This window comes from Peromyscus eremicus, chromosome 5, assembly GCF_949786415.1.
Source record: "Peromyscus eremicus chromosome 5, PerEre_H2_v1, whole genome shotgun sequence".
In the NCBI taxonomy this organism is placed as follows: domain Eukaryota; kingdom Metazoa; phylum Chordata; class Mammalia; order Rodentia; family Cricetidae; genus Peromyscus; species Peromyscus eremicus.
In genome coordinates, this window is record NC_081420.1 from 103376440 (window position 1) to 103386917 (window position 10478).

Sequence of the window (10478 nt, forward strand, 5' to 3'; positions counted from 1 at the left end):
TTTCTTGGTTCACAGAACTCTGCATACATTTCTGCTGTTTAAAAATCACACAGCTTATGATTGTTTTTGTTTATGAGATGTAAGTCTTGCTCTGTAGTCCAAGATGGTCTGGAACTCCTAGGTTCATGCAATATTCCTGTCTCAGGTTCTGAGTAGCTGGGACCACAGATATGTATCACAAGACCTGCTGGTAGTTAGTGATCTATTTGGCACAGCAGACTGAGCTTGTGAAGATTATGGGATTTGGGGGCTCATGCATCCACATTCCACATTGTTACAGGAGGTTTTATTGAGTAGATCTAACAGAAGATTAGGAGTGTTTTGTGAAGGAGTAACATGTAGAGAGCTTGTCATACAAATTGGTAAAATAAATGAGTGTATAGGTTAGGAATGGTTATGTGAATTATAGGATCAAAAGGCTCTACAAAGCTCAGACAAAACCCACCCTCCATGAAGCTCATATGCCTTTCTTCACACAGGGCACTAAAACTCTTTGTGCTTCTCCTGAGCCCCCTGTATCTCCTGGATCTTCTGGGGCAGAATCTTGGTCCAAAACTGCAGCCTTCTGGCCTTCAGGGCTCGGCCCACAGCAGGCTTGATGTCCAGCTGCAGGTACTGCTCATCATGGTCCAACATGGGCCAGTAGGGTAGACCCTCACTGTTGGGGTTCCTGTGGATATGAAAGCCAGTGGGGAAGGGTGAGGTCACTCTGATCCAAAGTCTGACCCTCTGATTTGAGTCAGCACAGTGGAAAGATTAGGCCAGTGGTTAATGGGGCTGATGGTTCAGGTGTCTTGATATAGGGATACAAGTTTCACCAACTAGTTTCTACTCTATGTGGGGGAAAGACTACCTCACTTGTTTTATGTTTCCCTCTGAGAGGCAAGATCTAAAGAACAGTACCATAGCACTTATGAACCAGGTCACTATGAGGTGACCAGTAACCAATATCTACAAAGTATCTGTATAAATGTGCTATGGGGTAGAGAAGACTTTATCATGTGATGAAATGTCCATGCATGATAAGAAGGCCACCATCCAAAAAGGGAGTCTTAGATAGGGACCCAAACCTGGAAGGTTGAAAGAGAAGTGTGTTCTCACCTATGTCTTGCAAAGTTGGCCCAGTACTTCATCATCCTCCTGTTCAGTAGCTCTTCCTCCTCAGTGAGGTCAACTGGAGTCATTAGAAAGACAAATGCCACATCATGCATCTGTCAACTCATGCTTCAGACTCACAATCCCAGCTGTTGTCTGACCCCAAACTATTGACTTTGCTACCTCCCTTCTTCACCATATACAGTATCCAAGATCCATGCAAGCCTCTAGTTGAAATCTTGCCCCAATGTACTGTCATCTCCCCCATTACTGGCTGGACTGAGAAGGGTTCAGATACTATACCATATCTATATCATCTATTTCTATGTAATCTATATCTATAAATCTATATATACAGTTTTCTTCAAATGGACTGAGAGCTCAGGAGTCATTCAGAGAGCCATCTGGGACCTCATTCAGCTCAAGGGAAATTAGGAAGACTTACATTTCACTCCCCAGAAGAAGGACCCAAAGACAAAAGTAACCTCATCAGTATGGTCAGCCTTCACATATGGTGGCCTGATATCCTTGAAGAAGCTGGGTGGATGTTGGAACTCATAGAAGTAGACAGGAGCATGGGAACCTGGATGTAAGGACATGTGGTGACATGGCAGCACTTTGCCTAGAACTGTTCTGACACACATTTGGTGACAACAGAATTTGGTCTCAAGTTATCTGGAATCACAACAGTTGAGTGTGGAGCTCTAGCATGGAACATCAGCTGTGGGAAAGCCCCCTGTTAAATAATGACTCTGCCCTCCACAGGTGAGTAGTTTGGTAAATACACAGAGTATCACTGAGCTATTTTTTCATCTGTACCTGGATAAGATGACACTCTCTCACACTCAACATAAGGATTTACTAGAAACAAGACTCTCAGTTGTGAACCAACAATCAGGGAACCTGAATGGGTCTAAAATAGGCATTTTGTATATATGTCATAATTGCTTAGTTTGGTGTTTCTGCAGAACTCCTAACAGAGGGAGTGGGGACTGCCTCTGACTCTGTTGCCTGCTTTTGGGACCCTTTTCCTTCTATTGGGTTCGTCATCCAGATTTAATATGAGGAGAGGTGCCTAGTCTTATTGCAACTTGATATGCTATGTTTGGTTGATATCCCTGGGAAGCCTGCTCTTTTCTGAAGGAAAACAGAGGAGTAGTGGATGGGGTAGGGGTAGAGGGGCTGGGAGGATAGGAGGGAGGGAAAACTGTGCTTGTAGAGTAATATATGAGATAATAAATTAATAAAAATAAGACTTAGTTGTCTGGAACCAGAGATCTGATCCAGACACGGGTCAAGCCTGGACACTACAGGGCTCCCCTATGACCCACAACTCTGAGCTTCCTTCCTCGACCTTGTCATAGATGTACTCACGCTGAAAATGTGCTACTTGGAGTGCAGGGATCACAAACAAGAAGTCCCCCATCATCTCTGTGAACTGTATTTGGAGGGTCTGGGCATCTTCAGTGTCCCCCATGTACTCTTCCATTATCAGGTCACTACACTCAGGAGGCAGCTTCTACACCAAGGGGATTGGAAGAATGAGGTGACATAGGCACTAGGATATGTAAGCAATAGCCTCAGGGTGGGGAAATGCAAAGGTGTGGTATGGGGAAAGCTTGGAGTGACCTCAGGTAGACAGGTCCAAACACACACACACACACACACACACACACACACACACACACACACACACACTTATTCCTGGGGATGCTCCTTGCAAGGGGTAGACAGGGGTACTTGCAGTTGTGACGATGCCCTGAGATTCTCACCATCTGTGCTGCTGTGCTCTTCAGAACAGCAGGCAGGGTCTTTCTGGTTATTTCCTTTATTTTCTGAGCAGAGCCTGTGGTCTGGGGTATGGAGAATGGTTTTAAGTGTGCCATGACATGGATATAGATCAATGAATCTCTGAGTTCCCATTGCCCACCATATGAGCCCTCAGGCTCCCAGAAGGTTACAACTGAGTCTCACCATAGGGAGAAGCCAGCCATACTCATCATTGTTGACACCAATGATGCTGGGGACAGGGTGAAAATCAGCAGAGGCCAACAGCTCCTCAGGGTGCTTGGGAAAGAACTCCCCATCTACCACAGCAGAGATGACCTTGAAGACCTGAGGGGCATTAAAATTCAATGCTGAGGGTCAATGAAATACATATGCCAATGTTAACTGAGTTACCCCATCCCTTCTCCACTTCTAATTCATCTCAGGATGGTTTTTCCTCACCACACCTCTCCCATCTCACCCCTGAAGAGATCTTATGCTTAGAATAGTCTATGTTGGTATTGATTTTACATCCAGGACTAAAAAGATACTAAGCTATAGAGATTAGGTAATTTGTTCATAGTAATGAGCACTACCTATAACACAACTTGCTATCTGCCATCTTCCCAGCCAAACAATTGTACAAACCTTATTAATAGCCAGAATCTCTGCTTCACTCTTGCTTCGTAGGCAGCGCACCAGGGCCTCTGTGTCCACAGCTCCACAATCAGATAGATTGGCCACAATCTGTAAAGGGAAGAGGATGAGGATGCCTTGTCTTCCAGGCAGACAAGTTTTCCCAGTCTCGGAGGGTGCCATTGGCTCTAAATATCACAACATGCTGTGTAATGTATGTAGACTGTAGTAAGAACAAAATTCTTCCCATTTTCCTGTTGCTCAATGGCAATATGCACCCTTCCCTTCCTCCCTCCCTCCTTTTCTCCCTACTTCCCCCTCCCACCTTCCACCCAATTTGAGAAATACTCTCTTGTTCTGCTGCAGCCTATACCAGTCTAGCTGGTCTGTAACCTTCCAGGGATTATCTTGTCCCTGCCTCCAATCTCACCATAGGAAAACCTGGATTAAAGACAAGAAAAACCATACCTGGACACATATGTGTTCTGGGGAATTGAACTCAGATCCTCACTCTCACACAGCAAGCTCTCTTGCCTCTTGTACCATCTCCCAAACCCATACATACTTGATTTGCCAATAATGGAAGCTTCTATGTACAGCTTTGCAGAACATACAACATATGCACCTTATATAAAGCACTGTGGGGTGGGGTAGGGTGAGGGTTCTAAACTTGAGTCTTTAAGAAAGTACTGAAGAGAAGTTAGTTCCCATGGTTCTCATTTTCTCTACTGTACACAGTAGCAGAGTACTAGAGCTGGAGGGTTAGAGTGCACTCACTGTGTAAACATCCTCAGAGGAGTTGGAGATGAGATCAGGCAACACGACCACTCCACTCTCCATGATGGCACCATGGAAGAGTCCTTTGGACATGGGGGACACAACATGTGAAGACACACTTGCACCACCTGCTGACTCGCCAAAAATAGTGACCTGGTCAGGGTTGCCTCCAAAGTGGGCGATATTCTGCTGGACCCAGCGTAGGGCAGCCACTTGGTCCAGGTAGCCCCAGTTGCCTCTGGCGTGCTGGTCTCCAGTGCTGAGAAATGGAAGGGACATGGATCAAAGGGCTGTCTAGGTTCTTCTCAGATGCTACTGCCCAGCCATTGCCTCACCTGAAGAAGCCCAGGACACCTAGACGGTACTGGATAGTGACCACCACTACATCCTCAATGGCTGACAGCATGGATCCATCATACATGGAAGCTGCGCCTATAACCAGAGCACCACCATGGATCCACACCATCACCTGGAGAAGTCAAGAGAGATGCCAGGAGGCTTCTATTGGGCACAAGCTCAGGTGGGACTGCCTCCCAGATTATGGACTGCTTCCTATCTGTGCAGCCAAACACACGAGGACTCCTCAGCATCTTAGACCCAGGCCACAGATGATGAACACAGTCTCATCAGCATATTTCCAAGTCCCACTGTTTTTTTTTTATCAAAAATCTCAGCTTGGATTAAGGGATTTAAGTCACTATTACTCTCAGACTCCTCAAAAGTGCAAAAGGATGTCTCTATATGAGTTTTTCCTGATTATGAATCAAAAGGGTCAGCAAATCTCATTAGCACAACCCATATCCCAAGCTGGAAATTTGACTTTTCTCAATGTTAATCCCTCAGACACCTGATTAGGTCTCTAGGGATCAAGTTTGTTGAGAAAGTCCTGAGTTAGTCCAGGAAACACAACCCCTGACCTCTCAGACCTCCAGTGCTCAGTGTTTCATATCCAGGGTTTAACTGCCCACCATTACTGAGAAGACTTTTGTGGACATAGTAGGAAAGGCTTCTCATCAGGGCCTACACTGCAGTAGAACTCAGTTGGCCTTATGCTTTATAATCTTCTTGAGAAATAAATCTCTAGCCACACCCAGTTGACCCAACTCTTACAGGCAGGTTAGAGCCTTCATGGGCATGGGTTGGTGTATAGATGTTCAGATACAAGCAGTCCTCAGACATAGAGATGGGAGACCTGATGAGTTTCAGCATCTTCAGACCCTCTGAATTCATCATATCATCATTTTGTAGACACCTGGTGACAATGGCAGACAGTTACTAAGAGACTTTTGGTTGTCAAGACCGAGTTTTAGTACAGATTTTCTCTCAGCCACTTTCAACCACTTTTCTCCAGGATGCCCTGCTCAAGCATGATTCCTCTCTAAAGCCCTTTCCTACCAAGGTAAAGGCTATAGGCTCAATGAAATCTGGGATGGAACCAAATTTCCAGAAAGGCCAGTACTTGGATGAGGGAATATAGTTTGTTCTTTCTGATCTGGGATCTAGAGAAGTCTTGGGGGCTCAATGAGAATGACTTCCTGCATGCACTGACAATCATCACGTCTCTTTGTACTCTATAATTCCTATTGAGATGGTTAGTTTTGATTTCCTACTTGAAACAACATAGAATCACTCAGGGATATTTTCTCAATGAAGGATTGTCTAGATCAGCATAGCCTATGGGGATTTTCTTGATTCTGTTAATAGAGGTGGGAATATTTCCAACCATGAGTGGCACCATTCCCCAGGAAGGGGCTTCTGAATTGTATAAGCAGAGAAGGCCAACTGACCATTAGCAGGTATGCATGCATTCTTTGATCTCTGATCCCAGTTAAAGATGTGATGTGATCCAGTCCCTTATGTTTCCCCCTCGTAATGGATAGTAATATGGAAGGAACTGTGACCCATAATAAACTGTTCCTGCCTTAAACTGAATTTACCATAGCAACAAGAAATGAAGATACCTGGATAATGTGGTGCTATGTCTACACAGGTATTAATGAAGTCAGTGAACAACAATGTCCCAAAGTGTATCGGGATGGTCTTCATCCTATGTCCAGAAACTTAGGGTAGCTCAACTTCCCATGTAATATCCAAGAAGCTTTTATACATTTCTTTTAATCATGGCACTCGTCTCTGTGTATTGTCTCAGTGAGTGCAGAGGATAGAGTTGCCAAGGACATATCACTGATGTCCTCCTGAGAGACTTACAGAATGCCACTAGACCCTGGGCTTTTGCTGGTTAATGTGCTTATATTGACCCTTGTCCATAGATAGACCTCTTGCATGGTGGCAGAGATCACTTGGCACAATCTGAATCTGGGAACGGTTTTTTATCTGTTTCTCACTGCCAAACTGAGAGCTAACTCCCTATAGGAACTGAACTCTGACACAGGAGACTGGCAAAGTTGTTCTACTAGAAGCCTTAGTCATATATCTGAAAATGCGTGGTAGACTACACATCACAGACAGAGAACTTCTATGGGGTTGGGATGAAGGAAGCACCTCATTCTGGCCCCAAGCTCAGAGCACATTCTCACCTCAGGGCTGGAAGTCCTCTGAGTCTCAGAACTTACATGGCTGGGTAGGTGGTCCCATCTCTCACACCACTCCATGGCTCAGGGGCCTCAGGAGGTGCAAAGCGCAGAGGTCCTACAGGTGGCTTGGCAAAGGGAATTCCCAGGAATGTGTGGACACCAGCTGTGGTGCCCTTCACATGGAGGAGGCTTCCTCTAACCTGGCCTGAGTGTGTGTTCCTGATGGGGCTGGCTGAGTCCTGGCCTGTGAGTGGAGAGATGCCATCAGGGTTAGTTCTGTCCAGGCAGCTGCCACCACACTGTTGTTTCCCACCTCATTTTCACTAGGGTACTTTGGAAAGGGGACCCAGGATGTCTGGGTTCAAATATGAGATGTGGGGGGTGGGAGTTTCTTTATTCCCCTCATTTCCAGGAATATTGCTCATGCTTCTTTTGAGTGGTGGCTGTTCATATCGCTGGCCAGCAAGGAGACTACTCAGAGCCATTGGTAGCAGGAATTCATTATTTTCATTGTTATTCAGAGTTCTGTAGCAGCTGCAGTCTCACACAGATGTCGTAAGTGTCCCCTTTGCTCTCTTTCCCTTAATCTTCAAGCCCAGTTTACTCAGACTCCTTACGGTGGAATGGCTTTTTGGTTATGTGATGACCTTAGGCCATGCTAGCCTTTTATGTGCCACAGAACTCACTATGTGGGGTTTGGAGGTCCAGAATTACCACCCTTTTATCTGCTTTCTTTACCAGTTCTTCCCTGTTAGTTCTTTTCCTCCAGCAAGTTTAGCTCCTGCCTCTGCAGAACTTGGACAGCTCTGACCCTGGTCCTCACTGGTAATTTAAGGAGTCTCACCTTGCACATGTAGGAAGAGAAGCAGGAGCCCATAGGTCACAGCATTCAGCCAGCCAGGAAGTCTTTCCAGTGTCATGGTCGGCTCCTAGTCTGAGTCTGTGTGCTGAGTCTGTGTTGCTGCAGGATAGCTGTGTGTCCTGGACAGGAAAGAATAGATGTGGGACTTGTGTAAGCAGGAATTTGGACCTAAAATAAAGTAGGTGGAAACCCAGCAGGGTGAGGCAAAGTTCTTCTTGGCCAGGAGGTGTAGACTAGCCGGCAGCAAAGCAATCTTTGTTTCCTCTCTTTGGCCTCCTAGAAAGGGATATCATGGCATCTCAAGTCCTTATGCACTACCAGAAATCCTGTATGCAAACTTAAATTCAGTATTGTGGTCAGGGAACAGAATGCTATAACAGGAGAAGCCAGAGGTGCTTCTCTGAGTAGGTGAATACTAAAGATACCACAGATGAAGAGAGCAGAGAGCTGTGACCATTATAGTGATCTTAGGATCGATCTACTTGGACCCCATGCACAGGTTATGGCTTTTTCACTTAAACACTGCAAATTCTTTATTGACTTGAGAAACACTTTTAATTTCCCTACACATTTCTTTATTGTGTAAAATGTTTACATGTATGTGTGAATGCCATGGCACACATGTGGCAAACAACTCCTGCCAGTCAGATCTGTCTCTCCTTTCACTATGTGGGTATGGGGATTCATTTTACATCCTCCAGCCTTCTAGAAAGTTCCTCTACTCATCAAGTCAGCCTCCACTTAAATTCTTAATGGGGCCCTGCTCATGCCAACACTGAGGACAGTTTGGGCTCTCAGAGTCTACAATCAAGCTGAAGATACAGGTCTGTACCAGGAGTTTAACAATTTCAAAGAATCCTGGCAGAACAGATTGAAGAGTACCATATTAGGAGCTCCCACAAGCCCCAGCTGATCACTTGGAGAAAGTAATACAGGGATCAAAGTCAGCCTGTAGGGCCATCAGAGAATTTACCTTTGCTCTGTTTTTCCAGACCCTGATAATCTATGGACCCATGGCTTAACACTGCAGAACTTCCTCCTTGGTGTTTCTCTGTTTTTCTGAGCACGACACAGCCATGCCTTTCCCGACAAACTTGCTATTGTTTCAATGTAGTGGCACCAATGCACCCCTGTCCAATTTGGGGTCCTACCCCTTAATGGCTGCTGCTCTGCCTACTCTCAATTCCTTGACCAAAGGTGATAGGTTGTTTGGTTGAGAGGCCTTTAGGGTCAAACAATCAGCTTCTTCATGTGTCCTTGACTTCCTGTTGCTGCTTCTTGATGTAAGACATTTTCTCAGCTCAACTGGTATGCTGGTTTGAATGTGAATGGCCTCTGTAGACTCATATATTTGAATGTTTGGTTTCCAGTTGGTAGACTGCATAGGATGGATTAGGAGGTGTGGTCTTGTTGGAGAAGGTGTGTCACTGGGGGTGGTGTTTGAAGTTCCAAAATCCCAGTCTATCTCTCTGGCTCCTGCTTGTGGGATCAGGGTGTAAGCTTTCAGCTACTGCTCCAACATTGTGCCTGCCTGCCTGTGGCTGTGCTGCCCACCCAGATGGCAGTCATGGACTCATCCTCTCAAACTTCAAGGAAGACCCCAGTTGAATGCTTTCTTTTACTAATTGTCTTGGTCATGGTGTCTCTTCATAGCAATAGAACAGTGACTAAGACAGTTGGGGAGAGGAGTGAAATCCATGTGCTTTGTTATTCACTGCACCTTTATTCAGAGACCCTTTGTTGGTAATTGTCAAGGTCATAGCAGATATGTGGAATGAAGATGCTCAGGTGCATTTCTATAAAAAGAATCAGGGATTGAGTACAGGTGCAAGTAGGAGGGGAGGCAGAGGCTCAAATTCCATCACAACAACTGCAAGAGACACTCCTTCACACCCATTCAATACAATTCAATATGATTCAGACTTACGAATCATAAGGCCAAGTGGTCACAAAGATATGGAGTCATTGGTATCCTCATACATGTCTGGAAGAGATGCAAAATGATACAGTCATAGAAGACAGTTTGGCACTTTCATTAAAAGTTAAACACACTTGTGTTATATGATTCAGCAATTTTTCTCTAGGATCTTTAGCCCAATGGGAAAAAAATATTGATCTCAAAAATCCATGTTTGAGTTGTTCATAAGAGCTTGATTAAAAGTAATCAAAATTTGATCATTCAGTTGTGCATCAACTAGAGAGTGGGTAAAATGTGTTGTCTGCATATATGGAATGACATTGTTAACCAAGGGACAACACTCTTGAATAACTTGTACCAGTAGCAGGACCAGTCACAAACTATTCCTTTTCTAGAATAAGATAGGCAGCATTTTGATGTTTTTAAATTTTATGGAGTTTTCAAACTGTTTAATCATAGAGCATTCAAGGGGTTGCAGGGAGCAGAGATAAGCAATGATTAACATAAAGAATCACAAGCTAAATTTTTCTAATGAAAGAATTATTCTCATCCTTGAAGTGTGGGTTGTTGCTTATCTCATACTCTAATGCAAATTTACCCAGTTATGCTGGTGAAAGGTAAATTTGATTGCATAGAAATCATTTGATGATAAAGCTTTCCAATGATAAGAAGGCTATATAGTATCTAAAAATCCCTTGGCAAAGTGTCTTGTCCATCAGCAGAAGTGCATACTTTCACAGAGGTGTGTTTACAGCAAGAGCTCAGTGAAGTATGATCCTACTTAGTCTTATCAATAAAAATCAGGAGTCAGCTATCAGGGCAAAAGCTGAAAGATCAGAGAAGCAGAGCAGCAGCCACCAGATACATCTTATGTCTCTGAATCCTCCGA

At 44.6% G+C, this 10478-nt stretch overlaps 1 protein-coding gene across 1 annotated transcript; it reads right to left on the reverse strand.

Moving 5' to 3' along the window:
• Positions 1–483: 483 nt before the first annotated feature.
• Positions 484–7729, reverse strand: LOC131911109 (acylcarnitine hydrolase-like). The gene is made up of 12 exons (XM_059263066.1): positions 7654–7729; positions 6849–7053; positions 5386–5527; positions 4611–4744; positions 4276–4534; positions 3511–3609; positions 3070–3210; positions 2868–2948; positions 2470–2614; positions 1541–1678; positions 1102–1174; positions 484–670 (listed from the first exon to the last, which is right to left on the reverse strand). Exons 1-12 carry the CDS (start codon positions 7727–7729, stop codon positions 484–486), a joined length of 1680 nt encoding a protein of 559 aa, XP_059119049.1.
• Positions 7730–10478: the final 2749 nt, after the last annotated feature.